The sequence below is a fragment of the Salmo trutta genome, chromosome 31 (genome assembly GCF_901001165.1).
Source record: "Salmo trutta chromosome 31, fSalTru1.1, whole genome shotgun sequence".
Classification (NCBI taxonomy): Eukaryota; Metazoa; Chordata; class Actinopteri; order Salmoniformes; family Salmonidae; genus Salmo; species Salmo trutta.
In genome coordinates this window covers 40,165,460-40,188,997 of record NC_042987.1, presented here as the reverse complement: position 1 = coordinate 40,188,997, position 23,538 = coordinate 40,165,460, and the positions used below count along the sequence as shown (strand labels likewise).

The window sequence follows — 23,538 nt, the reverse complement described above, 5'->3', positions numbered from 1 at the left end:
ACACCCTATTCAACAAATTGTATGCAGTCTATCACAGTGCCATCCGTTTTGTCACCAAAGCCCCATATATTACGCACCACTGCGACCTGTACGCTCTCGTTGGCTGGCCCTCGCTTCATACTCGTCGCCAAACCCACTGGCTCCAGGTCATCTACAAGACCCTGCTAGGTAAAGTCCCGCCTTATCTCTGCTCGCTGGTAACCATAGCAGAACCCACTCGTAGCACGCGCTCCAGCAGGTATATCTCACTGGTTACCCCCAAAGCCAATTCCTTCCAGCTCTCTGCTGCCAATGACTGGAACGAACTACAAAAATCTCTGAAACTGGAAACACTTATCTCCCTCACTAGCTTTAAGCACCAGCTGTCAGAGCAGCTCACAGATTACTGCACCTGTACATAGCCCATCTATAATTTAGCCCAAACAACTACCTCTTCCCCTACTGTATTTATGTATTTATTTATTTTGCTCCTTTGCACCCCAGTATTTGTACTTTGCACACTCATCTACTGTCAAATCTACCATTCCAGTGTTTTAATTCCTATATTGTATTTACTTTGCCACCATGGCCTATTTATTGCCTTTACCTCCCTTATCTCACCTCATTTGCTCACATTGTATATAGACTTAATTTTTCTACTGTATTATTGACTGTATGTTTGTTTTACTCCATGTGTAGATCTGTGTTGTTATATGTGTCGAACTGCTTTGCTTTATCTTGGCCAGGTCGCAGTTGTAAATGAGAACTTGTTCTCAACTGGCCTACCTGGTTAAATAAAAGTGAAATAAATAAAGATTTGTTCTAGCTTTTTTTTCTGGCTAGCTTGTTAGCCTGCAGGCTGGGTTTTTGTTGTGTAGCTAGCTAGGTTTTTGTTGTGTAGCTAGCTAGGTTTTTGTTGTGTAGCTAGCTAGGTTTATGTTGTGTAGCTAGCTAGGTTTTTGTTGTGTAGCTAGCTAGGTTTTTGTTGTGTAGCTAGCTGGGTTTTTGTTGTGTAGCTAGCTGGGTTTTTGTTGTTTAGCTAGCTAGGTTTTTGTTGTGTAGCTAGCTGGGTTTTTGTTGTGTAGCTAGCTAGGTTTTTGTTGTGTAGCTAGCTGGGTTTTTGTTGTGTAGCTAGCTGGGTTTTTGTTGTGTAGCTAGCTGGGTTTTTGTTGTGTAGCTAGCTGGGTTTTTGTTGTGTAGCTAGCGAGAGTCAACTTCTTAATTTGAGGCGTAAAGTAACTTTTTTTATTTTTTTTTCCTATTCTGATTGATTGTTCATCACTTCTTGTCTTGAATTCTTTTTACATCCAGTGTTTTATCTAATTCTAAAAACAACAAAAAACAGATAAATAAATCAGGAGATCACCTTGAGCATCTCTCCCCCCCATTTTGCTTTTTTGGCATAACGTAACGATGTACATATTGCCACTTTGGATATTTACAATATTAAAATAATAAAGAATCAAAACTGTCAACTGGACAACAGTAACAATAACCAAGGGTCAAAATAACCATACATTGAACAATAAGCATACAAGACATGTGCAGTTTGATTGGTCTGTCAGACACTGTCCCTCATCTTATGGCAGGCAGCGATGTAGTGCGCTGCCAACCCACAGCTCTCTGCGTCCTCCCCTAACAGGACGGGTAGTCTATTCTCATCAGAGCCTTGTTGTTTAATACTTTTGACATTTTGTCAGGAAATGCAGCTCTGTCTCAGGCTATGCTGTGGCCTTCCCTGTAGCTCAGTTGGTAGAGCATGGTGTTTGCAACACCAGGGTTGTGGGTTCGATTCCCACGGGGGGCCAGCACAGAAAAAAAATGTATGATATGTATGAAATTGTATGAAATGTATGCATTCACTACTGTAAGTCGCTCTGGATAAGAGCGTCTGCTGAATGACTAAAATGTAAAAAAATGTGGTTGCACAGCCTTCTCTCTCTCTCTCAATTCGCTTTATTGTAATGACGTAACAATGTGCATATTGCCACAGCTTTCTTTGGAGATTTACAATATTATTATAATCAAAATTGTCAATGGGACAACAATAACCAAGGGTCAAAATAAAAAAAATAACATTTAACAATAAGCATATAGGTCTGTCAGACACTGTCCCTTATCTTATGGCAGGCAGCAATGTACTGCCAACCCACAGCTCTCTGCGTCTTCCCCCAACAGGATGGGTAGTCTATTCTCATCAGAGAGATCTTTTGAAACCTTGAATGAGGGTTTCAAATTTGGGGAAATGACACTCTCTAATTGTTTTATATCTTTTACATTTTGTCAGGAAATACAGCTCTGTCTCAGGTTCTGCTGTTGTGCAGTAGTTGCACAGCCTTTCCTCTACAGGGAGCCAGGTTTTCCTGTGTCTACCCTTCTCAATGACAAGGCTGTGCTCACTGAGCCTGTACTTTTGGTAAGGTTTTTCTAAGGTTTTGATCAGTAACCATGGTCAATAACCCATAATGACACAGCAAAAACAGTTTTTTTTACATATAAAATGGAAATATCACATTTACTTAAGTATTCAGATCCTTTACTCAGTACTTTGTTGAAGCACCTTTGGCAGCGATTACAGCCTCGAGTCTACTTGGATATGACGCTACAAGCTTGGCACACCTGTATTTGGAGTTTCTCCCATTCTTCTCTGCAGATCCTCTTAAGCTCTGTCAGGTTGGATGGGGAGCATTGCTGAACAGCTATTTTCAGGTCTCTCCAGAAATGTTCATTCAGGTTCAAGTCCAGGCTCTGGCTGGGCCACTCAAGGACCTTCAGAAACTTGTCCCGAAGCCACTCCTGTGTTTTCTTGGCTGTGTGCTTAGGCTCGTTGTCCTGTTGGAAGGTGAACCTTCACCCCAGTCTGAGATCCTGAGCACTCTGGAGCAGGTTTTCATCAAGGATCTCTCTGTACTTTGCTTCATTTACCTTGATCCCGACCTAACATTTTTTTATTTAACCTTTATTTAACTAGGCAAGTCAGTTAAGAACAAGTTCTTATTTACAATGACAGCCTACCCCAGCCAAACCTGGACAACCTTTGGCCAATCTTGCGTCGCCCTATGGGACTCCCAATCACGGCCGGATGTGATACAGCCCGGATTCGAACCAGGGACTGCAGTGATGCCTCTTGCACTGAGATGCAGTGCCTTAAACCGCTGCACCACTTGGGAGCCCAATCCCTGCTGCTGAAAAACATCCCCACAGCATGACGCTGCCACCACAATGATTCACCGTACGGATAGTGTCAGCTTTCCTCCAGATGTGATGCTTGGCATTCAGACCAAAGAGTTCAATGTTGGTTTCATTAGAACAGTGAATCTTGTTTCTCATGGTCTGAGAGTCCTTTAGGTACCTTTTTGGCAAACTCCAAGCGGGTTGTCATGTGCCTTTTACTAAGGAGGGGCTTCTGTCTGGCCATTCTACCATAAAGGCCTGATTTGGTGGAGTGCTGCAGAGATGGTTGTCCTTCTGGAAGGTTCTCCCATCTCCACAGAGGAGCTCTGTCAGAGTGACCATTGGGTTCTTGGTCACCTCCCTGACCAAGGTCCTTCTCCCCCGATTGCTCAGTTTGGCCGGGCAGCCAACTCTAGGAAGAGTCTTGGTGGTTCCAAGCTTCTTCCATTTAAGAATGGAGGCCACTGTGTTCTTGGGGACCTTCAATGCTGCAGAATTTGTTGGTACCTTTCCCCAGATCTGTGCCTCCACACAATTCTGTTTCGCAGCTCTATGGACAATTCCTTCGACCTCGTGGCTTGGTTTTTGCTCTGACATGCACTGTCAACTGTGGGACCATATTTAGACGGATGTGTCTTTCCAAATCATGTCCAATCAATTGTATTTACTACAGGTGGACTCCAATCAAGATGTAGAAACATCTCAAGGATGATCAATGGAAATAGGATGTACCTGAGCTCAATTTCAAGTCTCATAGAAAAGTGTCTGAATACTTATGTAAATCTGGTATTTCTGTTTTAATTTTTTTTATACATTTGCAAAAATGTCTTAACCTGTTTATGCTTTGTCGTTATGGGGTATTGTGTGTAGATTGGGGGGGGAAACGATTTGAATTTTAGAATAAGGCTGTAACGTAACAAAATGTGGAAAATTCAAGGGGTCTGAATACTTTCCCGAATGCACTGTATATTTTAAGAATGTCATCTTTAGAAGGAACACCAAAATAAAGCTAGACCATCAGGGAGTAAAAAAATTGAAAAAACTATTTAATTTAGCAGTATTGATTTTGTTATTATGTTTGCGCAAAGTAACACATTAGTAGAGCTAGGTGATATGGACAAACAGTCATACGGCCATAAATTGACCCATTTTGCTTGATAATGATAAATACACCAATATTTTTTAATGCGCAGTTACTTTCCGTTAGTGGCAGGGCTCTAGACTGAATTTTTCTAGTTCCAAGTAAGACATGAATGATGTTGGCTATTTCCTCTTACGTGTTCAGGGAATGAATGGTGGATATTTTGATGTCAAGAGTAGGGAGTTATTTTTGACTCTTTAGAGATTATTTTGCATGTTCTTTTGGCCTAGGCTATATGCTACATTATTTACCACCTGAGGAAGTGGGAAACACATTAGCTAGTTTGCTAACTTGAAATATGATATTGTTGGTAGATATCCATGCAATTCATTGAACAATAAAAAAAAACATTTTTACATCCATTCCGCTGGCGGATCATCTCAATTACTTTCTCTGTTTGTAAAGTGGTGTTATGTCCTCTATATTAACAGTTGAGAAATAATTGTTAATACTCACATAAAGCTGAGATCCTCCTATTTTTTTTATTTTTTTTTAATAAACAGAAACTGTAGTTTTAAAAATGTTGTCTTTCCCACAATTTACATTTTTGAAATGTTGCTCAACTGTCAGTAATGCTTGCTCATCAGAATGCATCTGTGTACAAAGAGGGAGCGGGAGCCAGCAGCGACACGGCGACAGGGCAGATACTACCATTGCAGGTTACTGTACGTTACTGTTGACCAAATAATGGTTTTAGAACAAACAAAAAAATCTACAGGAATGTTGTGTAGCCTAATCAGAGATTGCCGACATAAGTAAAATTGCTTCCGTAAGAGGAGGGTGTTTTCTTCGTCCCAGCTCTGAACATTAGTCAGGCAAAAGGCATAGAATTGCTGAAATTAGCTTTAAAACTGCAACATTTCTCTCAGCTCCATGGCACTGTGTAGAATTATAGGAAATTAGCTTTAAAACTGCAAAAAATGTTTCAGCTCCATGTAGAAATGTATAGAATTGCTGGAAATTGACTTAAAAATTCACAAATTTCTCCACACCTCCAAGATTGGGCCTCCAATAAAAAATCTAGTTGCGCTGATGGGCCGACCGCACCTATTGTCACTCCCCTACCACACCCACCACCTTGAATATCCCTTTTGAGCATGGTGAAGTTATTAATTATACTTTAGATAGTGTATCAATACACCCAGTCACTACAAAGATACAGGTGTCTTTCCTAACTCAGTTGCTGGAGAGGAAGGAAACTGCTCAGGGATTTCACCATGAGGTCAATTGTGATTTTAAAAGTTTGAGTTTAATAGCTGATAAGAAAACTGAGGATGGATCAACAACATTGTAGTTATGCCATAATACTAATCATATTGATAGAGTGAAAAGGAAGCTTGTACAGAATCCAAATATTCCAACTTATCTAATCAATATATATTAGTGTTTTATTTTCCATACATTTTATTTTAAATGTTAGAATTTTTCTTCTACTTTGACATTATATTATTTTGTGTAGATCGTTGACCAAAAAAAAACTGGACATTTTTAATCCTACTTTGTAATAGTTTCTGAAGGAACTGTCTCTTGTACACATAACGCTTCTAAGTGTAAGAAACAACCCTATTGGAATGTACAGTGTAATCCATTACAGGTGTCCTTTATGTATGCGGAGCCCATACATAAGATCACCTGTAGCTAAATGATTGTGTAAAATGTGTCCGTCCACTATTGTAATGTACTATTAATAATAACTCATTACCGCTATGCAGATCTCCATAGATCGTGAGTAGCTTAGGGCTGACTGAGTGTCAGCTAAGCAGCTAAATGATATAGACCTTCAGATTCCTTTAATGGTGGTGGACCCCACCCTTAGCCTTTAGCCCTTAGCCTTTAGCACATACCCTTGTTAATTCTGCTACAGATGGTGTTCAGCCTGGGCTGTGGCTTTTTACCACCAAATGGCTGACATTCTTTGGCTATTTTAGAAGTAGTTCTGTGTGATGCAAAACACATGGACCAAGTCCCAAATGGCACCCTAGTCTCTGTGTAGTGCCCCTAGTCTCTGCGTAGTGCCCTACTTTAGACCAGTGCCAATCGGGGTAGTGCATTACTTTAGACCAGGGCCCATAGGGGTAGTGCACTACTTTAGACCAGGGCTCATAGGGGTAGTGCACATCTTTTATACCAGAGCTCATAGGGGTAGTGCACTACTTTAGACCAGGGCTCATAGGGGTAGTGCACTACTTTATACCAGAGCTCATAGGGGTAGTGCACTACTTTAGACCAGGGCTCATAGGGGTAGTGCACGTCTTTTAGACCAGGGCTCATAGGGGTAGTGCACTACTTTAGACCAGGGCTCATAGGGGTAGTGCACTACTTTAGACCAGGGCTCATAGGGGTAGTGCACTTCTTTAGACCAGGGCTCATAGGGGTAGTGCACTACTTTAGACCAGGGCCCATAGGGGTAGTGCACTTCTTTAGACCAGGGCCCATAGGGGATGCAGGCATGGGGTTTCTGTAGAACCAGATACCAAGCAGATGGATGGGAGTGGTGACTGTGTTAGCTCTGTAATGCTGAAACCTGTATTGAATCATATGGAAGGCAGCTGGGATGTGAGGTCAGAAGTTATGACAGGGTTTTATGACATCGCTATGCACACATAGCATAGAATTTAAAACTAGGCCATATAAAGCTATATGTTGTGCTTTTACTATATAGGAGTGGTTTTTTTGTCATTCATACCTGCATTCTGGGGCGGCAGGGTGGCCTAGTGGTTAGAGCGTTTGGACTAGTAACCAAAAGGTTGCAAGATCGAATCCCCAGGCTGACAAGGTAAATAAATCTGTCGTTTTACCACTGAACAAAGGCAGTTAAACCACTGTTCCTTGAAAATAAGAATTTGTTCATAACTGACTCCCCTAGTTAAATAAAAAAGTTAATTTACGCTGCTATATGTCACACTTCTAGGTGTACTGGATGTGTCATTCATACCTGTCCTAGCTTTCTCATCGCTTAGTGTAGGGTGGGTCTAGAGCCCAGTCTAAGACTATCCTAGTCAACTCACATGAATACATATGGACTCTATGGGACTGAAAGAGCAGCTTAACCGGGCAATCTCAATTATCAAAGCACCGGTCGGTCACCCTGCCACTGTTTTGGTAAACAGCTGGGGTAATGGGGCTGGAAATTTAACCACTCAAATTCATAGGTAAAAATGAATTTACCTATTGCGAACTGCCCATTTAACTGTGTGAATAATTCTTCCTCTGATTCACTGTATCTGTTAGGTCATGTGGTTAGGACCCCCCCGTGAAAAGCAGTCGTGTAGAAACAACAGTAGAAACTGTATGATAGATGCTCCTCCTGTACTACATCTCCAGGCCCAGAGGTGGCGCTGTCTGAGGAGGAGGATGTTGACCTGACGCTGCAGAAGAACGACAGCGGGGTGGAGTCAGCTCTGCTCTATGCCAAGACCTGGTCTAAGTACACCAAAGATCTACTGGTCTGGGTCGACAAACGCCTGGGACTGGGTTAGTTAGACGCATGCATTCACCTGCAAGCATGCACACACGCATGACCTACACACACACACACACATACACGACTCACACATACACACCTGGCTAGAAAATACCCCAAGCACAACTCATATAGTGCAGTGAAAGTATTTACCTCAGATCTTCAGTCAAAACCTACTAATTAAATAAATGGAATCAAAATGTTGATACTCATTTCATTCATTTAATTAACAAGTTATGTGTTACACCCAATTCCCCTGTGTGGAAAAAGTAATTGCCCCTTTTACACTCAATAACTGGTTGTGCCACCTTTAGCTGTAATGTTTCCAACCAAACACTTCCTGTAGCTGTTGATCAGTCTCTCACGTCACTGTGGAGGAAATGTTGGCCCACTCTTCAATGCAGAACTGCTTAAACTGAGCTAGACATCCATGTTAAACATCCATGTTAGTGGACATACACTATATATACAAAAGTATGTGGACACCCCTTCAAATTAGTGGATTCGGCTAATTCAGCCACACCTGTTGCTGACTGGTGTATATATTCGAGCACACAAAGCCATGCAATCTCCATAGACAAATATTGGCAGTAGAATAGCCTTACTGAAGAGCTCAGTAACTTTCAACGTGCCACCGTCATAGGATGCCACCTTTCCAACAAGTCAGTTCGTTAAATTTCTGCCCTTCTAGAGCTGCCCCGGTCAACTGTAAGGGCTTTTATTGTGAAGTGGAAATCGTCTGTGCTCGGTTGCAACTGTTCGTCTGGAGCTTCATGAAATGGGTTTCCATGGTCAAGCGGCAGCACAGAAGCCTGAGATCACCATGCGCAATGCCAAGCGTCGGGCTGGAGTGGTGTAAAGCTCGCTGCCATTGGACTCTGGAGCAGTGGAAACACGTTCTCTGGAGTGATGAATCACGCTTCACCATCTGGCAATCCGACGGAAGAATCTTGATTTGGTGGGTGCCAGGATAACGCTACCTGCCTGAATGCGTAGTGCCAACTGCAAAGTTTAGTGGATGAAGAATAATGGTCTGGGGCTGTTTTTCATTGTTCAGGCCCCTTACTTCCAGTGAAGGGAAATCTTAACTCTACAGCATACAATGACATTCTAGACGATTCTGTGCTTCCAACATTTTGGCAACAGTTTGGGGAAGGCCCTTTCCTGTTTCAGCGTGACAATGCCCCTGTGCACAAAGCGAGGTCCAAACCGAAAAGGTTTGTCGAGATCGGTGTGGAAGAACTTGACTGGCCAGCACAGAGCCCTGACCTCAACCCCATCAAACACCTTTGGGATGAATTGAAACGCAGACTGCAAGCCAGGCCTAATCGCCCAACGTTAGTGCCAGACCTCACTAATACTCTTGTGACTGAATGGAAGCATGTTCCCGCAGCAATGTTCCAATATCTAGTGGAAAGCCTTCCCAGAAGAGTGGAGGCTGCTATAGCAGCAAAGGAGGGACCAACTCCATATTAATGCCCATGATTTTGGAATTAGATGTTTGACGAGCAGGTGTCCATGTACTTTTGGTCATGTAGTGTATTAGACGTCCATGGTAGTGGACGGACGTGCTTACTAATTTATGAACCTCGTCAACAACACATCCACACTGACTTATCTGCTATATCTCTCCCCCCCGCCCCAGACATCGAATGTGCCAAGAGCTATGCCAAAATGGCAGAAACTGCAAAGATGCTTGCGAGTCAACAGGTAATATGTTTTTGTCTAACAATAATTTAACACAAGCACAGATCACGGATATACACTGGGTGTACAAAACATTAGGAACACCTTCCTAATATTGAGTTGCACCACCACTCCCTTCCCCCCCCCTTTTGCCCTCAGAACAGCCTCAATTCGTTGGGTCATGGACTCTACAAGGTGTTACTACTGTCCTAGTCCCGTGTAGCTCAGTTGGTAGAGCATGGTGTTTGCAACGCTAGGGTTGTGGGTTCGATTCCCACGGGGCACCAGTATGGAGAGAAAAAAAATGTATGAAATGTATGCATTCACTACTGTAAGTCGCTCTGGATAAGAGCGTCTGCTAAATGACTAAAACGTAAAACGTTAAAAGTGTTCCACAGGGATGCTGGCCCATGTTGACTCCAATGCTTGCTACAGTTGTGTGAAGTTGGCTGTTTTTTTCTTAAACCGGTGCACCTGGCACTTACTAACATACCCTGTTTAAAGGCACTTCAATATTTTGTCTTGCCCGTTCACCCTCTGAATGGCACACGTACACAATCCATGTCCCAATTGTCTCAAAGCTTAAAAAGCCTTCTCTAACTTGTCTCCTCCCCTTCATCTACACTGATTTGAAGTGAATTTAATCTACATTCACCTGGTGTGGTCTGTCATGGAAAGAGCAGGTGTACCTAATGTTTTGTACACTCGGTGTATCTATGCTTTAAAACTGCAGCTAAACAGATTAAAACATAACCCTCTTAAACTGATGGCAGTGAACAACTTCACTGATAGAAAACAGCCTATGTGCATCGATATTAGTCCAACATTTGATTCTAGTGTCAAAATTAACTACAAAGTGTAAATTAGATAATTTTGTTCATAAAGTCAGTCTTGTCCAAAACAGAGGTTTGTAAGTGAGTTCGTTCTGACTTTGGGTTTATATATTTGTTTTAATTTTTTTTGTTGCGACAATGCCCACTAACACGTGATAAACAGCTACAGTCATTGCTCTCTATCCAATCCTACTGCAGAACAGACAGTGAGACAGACCGGCCCAGCAGCGCAGTGGATCGGACATAGTTTAAATAAGATGACACGTCGGACATTTTGTGTCTTGAGAAATACTTCACCAAAAAAACATCTTAGCTAGATGTAAAATTGCTCGACTTAAACCTTGTCAAAATGAATGAAAGATTTCATGAGTTTACCTTAGAGATTCTGACTATTTTGAGGAAGCGATCCCTCATTTGGTTCCTAATTTGTCTCATGGGGGAAAGAACCTCAGTAACTGCCTCATCAAAACCACACCCCCCCAAAAAAAACTGAAATCTCGTTTTTCTTAAATGAGCAACAGAGAAACGTGGAATCGGTGTGTTCAGTCGCTCTTTTGAAGTGCAGAAGAGGATATGACTAATGATATGTTTCTATATGTCTGTTTTGTCTGGCCCACAGGACTACATGCCATTCAGGGATACCTATATCTCTACGTTTAAGAATGACACAGAGTACAGCCAACTCCTCCTGCAGACTGCCACTGCCCTGCAGACCAACAAATTCCTACAGGTAGGACTGGCACGCTATAACACGCTATAACACACTATAACAGGTAGGACTGACACGCTATAACAGACTATTACAGGTAGGACTGATACGCTATAACACACTAGAACAGGTAGGACTGACACGCTATAACACACTATAACAGGTAGGACTGACACGCTATAACACACTATAACAGGTAGGACTGACACGCTATAACACACTATAACAGGTAGGACTGACACGCTATAACACACTATAACAGGTAGGACTGACACGCTATAACACACTATAACAGGTAGGACTGATACGCTATAACACACTAGAACAGGTAGGACTGATACGCTATAACACACTATAACAGGTAGGACTGATACGCTATAACACACTATAACAGGTAGGACTGACACGCTATAACACACTAGAACAGGTAGGACTGACACGCTATAACACACTAGTACAGGTAGGACTGACACGCTATAACACACTAGTACAGGTAGGACTGATACGCTATAACACACTAGAACAGGTAGGACTGACACGCTATAACACACTATAACACACTATAACAGGTAGGACTGACACGCTATAACACACTAGTACAGGTAGGACTGACACGCTATAACACACTAGTACAGGTAGGACTGACACGCTATAACACACTAGTACAGGTAGGACTGACACGCTATAACACACTAGTACAGGTAGGACTGACACGCTATAACACACTAGTACAGGTAGGACTGACACGCTATAACACACTATAACAGGTAGGACTGACACGCTATAACACACTAGAACAGGTAGGACTGACACGCTATAACACACTATAACAGGTAGGACTGACACGCTATAACACACTAGTACAGGTAGGACTGACACGCTATAACACACTAGAACAGGTAGGACTGACACGCTATAACACACTATAACAGGTAGGACTGACACGCTATAACACACTATAACACACTAGTACAGGTAGGACTGACACGCTATAACACACTAGAACAGGTAGGACTGACACGCTATAACACACTATAACACACTAGTACAGGTAGGACTGACACGCTATAACACACTAGAACAGGTAGGACTGATACGCTATAACACACTATAACAGGTAGGACTGATACGCTATAACACACTATAACAGGTAGGACTGACACGCTATAACACACTAGAACAGGTAGGACTGACACGCTATAACACTATAACAGGTAGGACTGACACGCTATAACACACTAGTACAGGTAGGACTGACACGCTATAACACACTATAACAGGCAGGACTGACACGCTATAACACACTAGAACAGGCAGGACTGACACGCTATAACACACTATAACAGGTAGGACTGATACGCTATAACACACTATAACAGGTAGGACTGACACGCTATAACACACTAGAACAGGTAGGACTGATACGCTATAACACACTAGTACAGGTAGGACTGACACGCTATAACACACTATAACAGGTAGGACTGACACGCTATAACACACTATAACAGGTAGGACTGACACGCTATAACACACTAGTACAGGTAGGACTGACACGCTATAACACTAGTACAGGTAGGACTGACACGCTATAACACACTAGTACAGGTAGGACTGACACGCTATAACACACTAGAACAGGTAGGACTGATACGCTATAACACACTAACACACTAGAACAGGTAGGACTGACACGCTATAACACACTATAACAGGTAGGACTGATACGCTATAACACACTATAACAGGTAGGACTGACACGCTATAACACACTAGTACAGGTAGGACTGATACGCTATAACACACTATAACAGGTAGGACTGACACGCTATAACACACTAGAACAGGTAGGACTGACACTCTATAACACACTATAACACACTAGTACAGGTAGGACTGACACGCTATAACACACTAGTACAGGTAGGACTGACACGCTATAACACACTAGAACAGGTAGGACTGACACGCTATAACACACTAGAACAGGTAGGACTGACACGCTATAACACACTAGAACAGGCAGGACTGACACGCTATAACACACTATAACAGGTAGGACTGATACGCTATAACACACTATAACAGGTAGGACTGACACGCTATAACACACTAGAACAGGTAGGACTGATACGCTATAACACACTATAACAGGTAGGACTGACACGCTATAACACACTATAACAGGTAGGACTGACACGCTATAACACACTATAACAGGCAGGACTGACACGCTATAACACACTATAACACACTAGTACAGGTAGGACTGACACGCTATAACACACTAGTACAGGTAGGACTGACACGCTATAACACACTAGAACAGGTAGGACTGACACGCTATAACACACTATAACAGGCAGGACTGACACGCTATAACACACTATAACACACTAGTACAGGTAGGACTGACACGCTATAACACACTAGTACAGGTAGGACTGACACGCTATAACACACTAGAACAGGTAGGACTGATACGCTATAACACTATAACACACTAGTACAGGTAGGACTGACACGCTATAACACACTAGTACAGGTAGGACTGACACGCTATAACACACTAGAACAGGTAGGACTGATACGCTATAACACACTAGTACAGGTAGGACTGACACGCTATAACACACTAGAACAGGTAGGACTGACACGCTATAACACACTAGAACAGGTAGGACTGACACGCTATAACACACTAGTACAGGTAGGACTGATACGCTATAACACACTAGAACAGGTAGGACTGACACGCTATAACACACTATAACAGGTAGGACTGACACGCTATAACACACTAGTACAGGTAGGACTGATACGCTATAACACACTATAACAGGTAGCACTGATACGCTATAACACTATAACACACTAGTACAGGTAGGACTGACACGCTATAACACACTAGAACAGGTAGGACTGACACGCTATAACACACTAGTACAGGTAGGACTGATACGCTATAACACACTAGAACAGGTAGGACTGACACGCTATAACACACTAGTACAGGTAGGACTGACACGCTATAACACACTAGTACAGGTAGGACTGATACGCTATAACACACTAGTACAGGTAGGACTGACACGCTATAACACACTAGTACAGGTAGGACTGACACGCTATAACACACTAGTACAGGTAGGACTGATACGCTATAACACACTAGTACAGGTAGGACTGATACGCTATAACACACTATAACAGGTAGGACTGACACGCTATAACACACTATAACAGGTAGGACTGATACGCTATAACACACTATAACAGGTAGGACTGATACGCTATAACACACTATAACAGGTAGGACTGACACGCTATAACACACTAGTACAGGTAGGACTGACACGCTATAACACACTAGTACAGGTAGGACTGACACGCTATAACACACTATAACAGGTAGGACTGATACGCTATAACACACTATAACAGGTAGGACTGACACTAACAAACCTTCAAGACTCAATAATGTAGCGATCGACGGTGATCTGACCTCTGACAAGGCAACATTTTTCATTTGGGTTTAAAATATTTTTTTTGAAAAAAGTGCAATGTTCACAATCCTGTATTTTGTGCTTCTTTGTGCGTCCTGTAGCCGCTGTTGTCCAGAAAGACTGAGCTGGACAAACTGAGGAAAGATCTTAACGAGCAGTGGCAGAGAGAACAGAAGAAAATGGTCTGTGAGAATTCTGTCCCTCTGCCTTTCTCTCTGTGTGTTACTTCACTCACCTGTGTGTGTGTGTTACTTCACTCACCTGTGTGTGTGTGTTACTTCACTCACCTGTGTGTGTGTTACTTCACTCACCTGTGTGTGTGTTACTTCACTCACCTGTGTGTGTGTGTTACTTCACTCACCTGTGTGTGTGTGTGTGTGTGTGTGTGTGTTACTTCACTCACCTGTGTGTGTGTGTTACTTCACTCACCTGTGTGTGTGTGTTACTTCACTCACCTGTGTGTGTGTGTGTTACTTCACTCACCTGTGTGTGTGTGTGTGTTACTTCACTCACCTGTGTGTGTGTGTTACTTCACTCACCTGTGTGTGTGTTACTTCACTCACCTGTGTGTGTGTGTGTGTGTGTGTTACTTCACTCACCTGTGTGTGTGTGTTACTTCACTCACCTGTGTGTGTGTTACTTCACTCACCTGTGTGTGTGTGTTACTTCACTCACCTGTGTGTGTGTGTTACTTCACTCACCTGTGTGTGTGTTACTTCACTCACCTGTGTGTGTGTGTTACTTCACTCACCTGTGTGTGTGTGTTACTTCACTCACCTGTGTGTGTGTGTGTGTGTGTGTTACTTCACTCACCTGTGTGTGTGTGTGTGTGTGTTACTTCACTCACCTGTGTGTGTGTGTGTGTTACTTCACTCACCTGTGTGTGTGTGTGTGTTACTTCACTCACCTGTGTGTGTGTGTTACTTCACTCACCTGTGTGTGTGTGTTACTTCACTCACCTGTGTGTGTGTGTGTGTGTGTGTGTGTTACTTCACTCACCTGTGTGTGTGTGTTACTTCACTCACCTGTGTGTGTGTGTTACTTCACTCACCTGTGTGTGTGTGTTACTTCACTCACCTGTGTGTGTGTGTGTGTGTGTGTGTTACTTCACTCACCTGTGTGTGTGTGTGTGTGTTACTTCACTCACCTGTGTGTGTGTGTGTGTGTGTGTGTGTGTGTGTGTGTGTGTGTGTGTGTGTGTGTGTGTGTGTGTGTGTGTATCTCCCCTCTCCCGTGCAGCAAGAGTCCGAGGCGGCGCTGCGTAAGGCCCAGTGGACCCAGACCCAGAGGACAGACGAGTACCAGAAGGCCCAGTCGTCAGCCAGCCGCTCCCAGGAGGAACAGCCCAGACAGCTGGAGAAGAAGAGGAAACTGGAGGAGGAAGCGCTACAGAAGGTATGGAGGAAGGCCTGATTATTTTTATTTTTTTTACTCCATTTAACTGTAGTCAATAGGCTATGCTTGATTGTCCAATTAGAAAATCTGTTATGTTAACTTCCTTGCTCAAGGGCCCAGCAGCAGTAGGTGAATCTGACCCATTTGCCAGGTCTCTCCCGCTATATATCTCTCCTCCCTGTGTCTCAGGCTGAGGATGTGAAGGACCAGTATAGACTGTGTTATTCCTCTCCTCTCTCCCTGTCTCCCAGGCTGAGGATGTGAAGGACCAGTATAGACTGTGTTATTCCTCTCCTCTCTCCCTGTCTCTCAGGCTGAGGATGTGAAGGACCAGTATAGACTGTGTTATTCCTCTCCTCTCTCCCTGTCTCCCAGGCTGAGGATGTGAAGGACCAGTATAGACTGTGTTATTCCTCTCCTCTCTCCCTGTCTCCCAGGCTGAGGATGCGAGGGACCACTACAAATCGTGTGTAGCTGATGCAGAAGTCAGGAGGGCAGAGCTGGCCAGCACCAAGACAGTCATCCTCACTCAGATCAGAGAACTGCTGGCTCAGTGTGACCTCACACTCAAAGCTGTGAGTTGTAATCCACAGGATGTAGTTATTGATGGATCAGAACCTCACCATTCTCATGATCATTGCAACTCCACGAGGTGAGATCTTGCATGGAGCCCCAGGCCGAGGGATATTGACAGTTATTTTGTGTTTCTTCCATTTGCGAATAATCACACCAACTGTTGTCACCTTCTCACCAAGCTGCTTGGCGATGGTCTTGTAGCCCATTCCAGCCTTGTGTAGGTCTACAATCTTGTCCCTGACATCCTTGGAGAGCTCTTTGGTCTTGGCCATGGTGGAGAGTTTGGAATCTGATTGATTGATTGCTTCTGTGGACAGGTGTCTTTTATACAGGTAACAAACTGAGATTCGGAGCACTCCCTTTAAGAGTGTGCTCCTAATCTCAGCTCGTTACCTGTATAAAAGACACCTGGGAGCCAGAAATCTTTCTGATTGAGAGGGGGTCAAATACTTATTTCCCTCATTAAAATGCAAATCAATTTATAACATTTTTGACATGCGTTTTTCTGGATTTCTTTGTTGTTATTCTGCCTCTCACTGTTCAAATAAACCTACCATTAAAATTATAGACTTATAATTTCTTTGTCAGTGGGCAAACGTACAAAATCAGCAGGGGATCAAATACTTTTTTCCCTCACTGTAGTTATTGATGGTTCAGGGTTCAGGGACCGTACACAACATGAGCATAGCGCCAGAGTTTGGGTGACTTATTGACTTGACTTTCTCTCTCTAACTGTATATCCCCTTCCCTCCAGGTGACAGTCAACTGGTTCCAGCTGCAGCAGGCCCAGACCGTGTCTCTCCCCGTCCACTACCAGGCCCTGTGTGAGAACGCTAAAATGTACGAGCCTGGACAGAGATACGCTGAGTTTGTCAGAAATCTACCCAAAGATCAGATACACATGGAGTCCTTCTCCATTGATGGACGGTAAGTCAATAACACTTCCTTATACAGGCTGTGGTTTATATAGGTTGTCACCCAACTGGTACCCTTTTCCCTTTGAAGTGCACTACTTTTGTCCAGGGCCCATAAAGGATTTTTCTTCTGCATAGAAAAGTATTGGGGCGGCCCGCCCAAGACACATTTTAAGGATGGTAAAAGGTTTTTAGTGAAAACTTAAACAACATAAACCAGATCTAAAGTATGTATAAAATATGATATTTATAAATGAGATCATCTTTGAGAACTATCAATCACCAAAATAAAAGCTAGACAGTCAGGGAGAATCAAAAAAAATAATTTGCATTCAGGAAAATGCATTCAGGAATATTTTTGTCATGGAATGGGGATTTTGTTGTAAATGTTTGAGTCACTCAGAAAGCATAAGAACATGGCATTAGCTATGGCAAAAGATGTTGAAATCCAGGAAATTAGCTTTAAAAAGGCAAATTTTCTCTAAACCCTAATGCAAAAGGTGTGGAATTTCAGAACATTTTCTTTTTAAAACAGCAACGTTTTGTCTCTGCGACCCAGAGGAGGGCCTCTAAAATGTTTGGTCGGGACCGAGCCATTGGCCACGCCCACTGCCACGCCCCTGCCAATAGTAGTGCACTATATTATAGAGGCCTATCCTTACGTACTTCCTTCTAGAATAGTCTCATATCTCTCTAGCCTGGCAGAAACCACTCAGGAAGGATGAGTTAGGTGTCAGACAGACAAATATCTCTCAGGATCTTTGGAACTCACAAGCTCCTCCTGCACGGCAAGGTGGCAGTCCATGGAGTATTGAATAATACAAGCAAACAGTAATTTGGCCACCATTTTGGAACAACAACCAAAAGCAATGTTAGTTTTGTTTTTCAATCCTTGTTTTTGGTCAAGTAATAATGTTGATACAGGTGTTTTTGATTATAGTTTGATGTTTGCTAGAGACTAACCATCATGCTTTTAGTTTGACAGGTGGAGCTTTCTCTTGTAAACTTCTATCTTATGTACTGTAACCCTACTGTAGAAATCTGCTGACTGCTCAGAAAGAGGATAGCGAGTCAGGGTGGAGGCACGGCGAGTCAGGGTGAGGCACGGCGAGTCAGGGTGAGGCACGGCGAGTCAGGGTGGAGGCACGGCGAGTCAGGGTGGAGGCACGGCGAGTCAGGGTGAGGCACGGCGAGTCAGGGTGAGGCACGGCGAGTCAGGGTGAGAGAGGGTGTAAGATTCGGTGTGAGTTAAGGTGTCCGCATGCTTCCCGTCCAAAACACTTCAGAACAGTTATATTATGACAACATATTCTGACGTTTTTGTTTGTTTTAGGCCTTCGGGTTTTCTCTGCTCTTTGTGCGCACCTTTTTCTCTCGAGGGAAGCCGAAGTTCTGAAGCCGAAGTCTATGACCCTTCGTCTGTGATTGGTCAACAGAAGTGTTTGTTGTCATTCAAATATAAACGACTCGTTTTCATGCACATTTTTTCACTTGAGAAATACTGCACCAAACATCCTAGTTAGATGTAAAATTGTACGAATAAGATCACACCTGCAAAAACATAAAAATGAATGACAGATTTCTTGACTGATCTTTGGTTAAATCTGAGTAGATGGACAAACAGTATTTATTTTTATTTTTTTTCATTTTTCAAGCGAAGGTCTTTACAAACGAGCACACTCGTACGATTCGCCTAGCCGAATCGCCAGCCGAAACGAAACATGCGGGAAGCCTTAATAAGGGAGACGCGGGAGGGAGATGTTAAGAGCCAAAGTGTGATGGGAGACTGAATGACAGTCTGACTCTTTCAGAGGGACATTTAGGGAGAGAGAAAGTTTGTAAGAGGAAAAAGTGTGCGTTGAATTCATGCCCTTCCTGAGGAAATATCTGTGGCGAGCGCTGAATGCAGCAGAGGAGATTGTGAGCGTGAGATTCTCCCTGTGCTTTTTAAACGAGCACAAAAGTGTTGCCTCGTGAGAGTCTTTTTAAAAAAAAATTATCAGCTAACCTCTGCTCTGCTCACTGTTCTATGCAGTGGTTGTTGTTAACACCTTCAGCCACTGATTCACAATCACTTTCATCATTTAGACTAGATTCAGAGTAGGCTTCATGCTGTCCTCATCCCCGTGTGGTTGCTGCTGCCAGCATGTAAACCAGGGAAGTCCTCATCCCCGTGTTGTTGCTGCTGCCAGCATGTAAACCAGGGAAGTCTCAAGCAAGGGATTGTCTCAAAAATGGGAGTTAAGCTTGCGCTTCGAGTTAGTGTTCAAAAATATTGACTGTGTCTCTGTCTCCCCCGTCCAGGTTTGCTTTGTTCAGCAAGCGTTCGCTGGGCAGCACCAGTTCCCATGGTAACTTGTCCCAGGTGTCCCTGACCTCCGATGACGTCCTGAGTGGGGACGAGGTGGATAGTCCCTTGGGGTCGCGACCTGGGAAGAGGTCCAACAGCGCCACAGACATACAAGGTAGAGTCAGACAGACATAAAAGTACACAGTCAGACATGCATACAAGGTACAGTAGTATAGTACAACACAGTATAGTACACCAGTAGTACAGTGCTGTAAAAAAAAAGATCTGGGGACCCATGCCAAATCTTTTCAGTCTCCTGAGCGGGAAAAGGTGTGGTCTCTGACCTCCCTATAGGCTGGCTCATCGTTGTTGGTGATCAGGCCTACTATGGTGAGGGCACTACCACTGTTGTGTCATCAGCAATCTTAATGATAGTGTTGGAGTCATGCCTGGCCACGCAGTCGTGGGTGGACAGGGAATACAGGAGGGGACTAAGTACACACCCCTTAGGGGCCCCAGTGTTGAGGATCAGCATGGCAGACGTGTTGTTACCTACCCTCACCACCTGGGGGCGGCCCGTCAGGAAGTCCAGGATCCAGTTGCCGAGGGAGGTGTTTAGTCCCTGGGTCCTTAGCTTATTGATGAGCTTTGAGGGCACTATGGTGTTGAACACTGAGCTGTAGTCAATGAACAGCATTCTCACATAGGTGTTCATTATTTCCAGGTGGGATTGAGATTGTGTGGAGTACACCAGTATAATACAGCACAGTATAATAGTTTTGTAGTACAGTACACTGTAGTATAATATATTAGTCCAGTATACCAGTGGTACAGTGTAGTATATTAGTGTGGTGGAGTACACCGTTAGTGTGGTGTGTGTGTGTGTGTGTGTGTGTGTGTGTGTGTGTGTGTGTGTGTGTGTGTGTGTGTGTGTGTGTGTATAGATGTGTATATATAAATATATGTATATATAGTGGTGTGTGTGTGTGTGTGTGTGTATATATGTGTATATATATATATGTATATATACTTGGTGTGTGTGTATATATAGTGGTGTGTGTGTGTGTATGTGTATATATATATATATATATATGTATGTATGTGTGTGTGTGTATATATAGTGGTATGACAAGCTGAATCGCCTGCTGGGGTCACAGAGTTGACTGAACTGATCTGAAGCCGAAGATCTCTAGGAGCCAGGCTACTTTTATAATTTTTTTTACCAATACCAGATGTCCCAGTAAAGCCTCTATGATGGCAGCCAGCCAGTTGGCCCAGAGCAGGTGAGGGTAGACAATGTGACCTGTTCATAACTCGATTGCCCAATCACAAATGATCACCTAACCCCCAGACGCTCTTATCCAGAGCGACTTAGTTAGTGGATTAATCTTAAACTAGCTAGGTGAGACATTTCTCCTCATTTTTAAAGTAGCTATCAGCAAAGTCAGAGCTAGTAGGAAAAGACAAGTGAGACAGACAAGATCTTATGATCTTAGAGTATCTGAGAAGTATTGGGTTCCCGAAGTAGCGCAGTGGTCTCAAGGTACTGCATCTCAGTGCTAGATGCGTCACTACAGTTCCTGATTCGATTCCAGCCTGTATCACATGCGGCTGTGATTGGGAGTCCCATAGGGCGGCGCACAATTGGCCCAGTGTCGTCCTGATTTGGCCGGTGTTGGCCGTCATTGTAAATAACAATTTGTAACAATAACAACTTGCCTAGTTAAATAAAGGTTAAATAAAAAGAAATGCAGTATGGGAGCTCTACCTTGGGAAATGTTGGATCCATGGACTCCCCTCCGCCAGCCCGGGGAGCATGTAGCCCCATCAGTGCTACGGTTCATTATTATTTACCCATGGTTCATTATCCCAACAAACATGACCCCATTTGCCCCATGTGGGTATTTGGTGGGCAGGGTAGACGGGCTAGCCCACACCAGTCCAACACGGGCCAGCGCCCCGCCCCCAACACGGGCCAGCGCCCCGCCCCCAACACGGGCCAGCGCCCCGCCCCCAACACGGGCCAGCGCCCCGCCCCCAACACGGGCCAGCGCCCCGCCCCCAACACGGGCCAGCTGCTTCATAATGTAGAGGAGGGGTGTCATTAGAATCTTTGTGGTCATGGTTTTAAGTTAAAAACAGAATGTAAGATAAAAAAAATTGCTGACACCATTTAATCCGATGAGAGTTGACGAACTTTAAAGCCAAATATCTCAGAATATATATTTTTCTTCAGATTAATCCCTGTAGTTCTGAGGTCACAAGTTATTTTTGATTTAACCGTTACTGTGACATTCCAGTTGATCTTGTACACTGCCAATAAGGAAGTTAGTCAAAAATGACTTTGAAGTGCATGTGACCAATATGAGAAACTTTTGAAGTGTAACAGGCAGCTGATCCTAAAGGGTGGGTTTATTTCAGGAGAAGTGAAGCCAACCGCTTTGGCTCAATAGCTCCACATTGGCCAATATTTTTGCCCACAATCGTGCCAATGTGGACATGTTTGCTGAGTATAATACTGTGTGTATATATAAGCTGTTAAAAAAAAGTGATAGTTATCTGTCATGTTCTAGCAAATGTGTATGTTTATCAATTCACTAAAAACAATTCTACAGAAAAAGAGAATGGTCTGATCTAAACAATGAGTTTTTTTTCACTGAGTTAAATGACGTTGCTATTTTTTAATGTGAGTTTTGAGGAAGTTTTTTTTTACTTCCTGTTGTCAGGTGACTTTAAACGCAGACTACCCAGAACCCCCTCCACTGGCACCATGTCCTCAGCAGACGACCTGGACGAGAGACAACCACCCTCAGACAACGGTAAAAGCGAGTCAGTCAGTCAGTCAGTCTAAAGAGACAAGGTCTGAAGTTGTTTTGGTGTGTCTGCTTGCATGTGCCTGTGTGTATCTCTGCATGTAACCCTCAGACCAAATGTTTTTTACTCTGGGCACAGCTGTAGTGAATGAGATGAGGTGTGTTGGTTTTGGCTTGCGTCCCCCAGCTAGCTAGTTCCTGTCTTTAGCCTGACCTCTCTCTCTCTCTACAGGAGAATGTGTTATTTTTATTTTTTTATCAACTCTTTGTTGTTCGAGGCATCAGGGGCTCTGCACAGGTTTTAACCAACTCAATACAACTCTAATTCTGTGCTTTATTATTGTGGATTTTCTGGTTTAAGGAAAGGATCTGATTAGACCAATATAGGTTGTTGTAATACTTGTGTAATTTACACAAGCTATTGTGTGTGTGTGTGTGTATCTCATTATTGTGTGAAGATTAGCAGAAGTGATATGGCCCATTTGTTTACAGACAGTTCTATTTCTAAGGACTCTTGATCTGTAAAAATATAATACTGAGATCCTCTCTCTCTCTCTCTCTCTCCCCTCAGGTCTGGGTGAGATGGTGACCGAGGCAGACGCTTCCCCTGGTCCGTTTCGTAACGCCCAGATGTCCAAGGCGTCTCAGACACACAAGCTGAGGAAACTCCGAGCGCCGTCTAAGTGCAGGGAGTGTGACAGTCTGGTGGTGTTCCACGGAGCCGAATGTGAAGAGGTAGAAATAAACCGATAGCACACACAAGCTCCGGGGGGAGGGGTTGCTGCTGGGGGGATGCTGGGGATGCTGGAGGGGGCTGGGGATGCTGGAGGGGGCTGGGGATCCTGGAGGGGGCTGGGGATGCTGGAGGGGGCTGGGGGTGCTGGGGGGGCTACTGGCTAGGGCTGCTGGGGTGACTAGTGGCTAAGGCTGCTAGGGGGACTAGTGGCTAGGGCTGCTAGGGGGGGCTAGTGGCTAAGGCTGCTAGGAGGACTAGTGGCTAGGGCTGCTAGGGGGGGCTAGTGGCTAGGGCTGCTAGGAGGGCTGCTGGGGGGGCTGCTG

At 43.8% G+C, this 23,538-nt stretch overlaps 1 protein-coding gene and 1 long non-coding RNA gene across 5 annotated transcripts in view; both read left to right on the top strand.

Moving 5' to 3' along the window:
- Positions 1 to 23,538, top strand: part of LOC115170194 (rho GTPase-activating protein 29) — a 62,789-nt gene that overhangs the window by 23,786 nt on the left and 15,465 nt on the right. For all 4 annotated transcript variants that reach the window (XM_029726561.1, XM_029726562.1, XM_029726565.1 and 1 more), the window contains 10 exons: positions 7,619 to 7,768; positions 9,403 to 9,467; positions 10,896 to 11,006; positions 14,593 to 14,673; positions 15,731 to 15,886; positions 16,324 to 16,461; positions 17,217 to 17,389; positions 19,681 to 19,841; positions 22,393 to 22,485; positions 23,051 to 23,214. In XM_029726561.1, the coding sequence (XP_029582421.1) occupies positions 7,619 to 7,768; positions 9,403 to 9,467; positions 10,896 to 11,006; positions 14,593 to 14,673; positions 15,731 to 15,886; positions 16,324 to 16,461; positions 17,217 to 17,389; positions 19,681 to 19,841; positions 22,393 to 22,485; positions 23,051 to 23,214 (1,292 nt within the window). The remainder of the gene's footprint in view (positions 1 to 7,618; positions 7,769 to 9,402; positions 9,468 to 10,895; positions 11,007 to 14,592; positions 14,674 to 15,730; positions 15,887 to 16,323; positions 16,462 to 17,216; positions 17,390 to 19,680; positions 19,842 to 22,392; positions 22,486 to 23,050; positions 23,215 to 23,538) is intronic.
- Positions 13,491 to 14,156, top strand: LOC115170195 (uncharacterized). The gene is made up of 2 exons (XR_003870980.1): positions 13,491 to 13,827; positions 13,869 to 14,156. It is a non-coding gene; the product is annotated as an uncharacterized LOC115170195 (long non-coding RNA).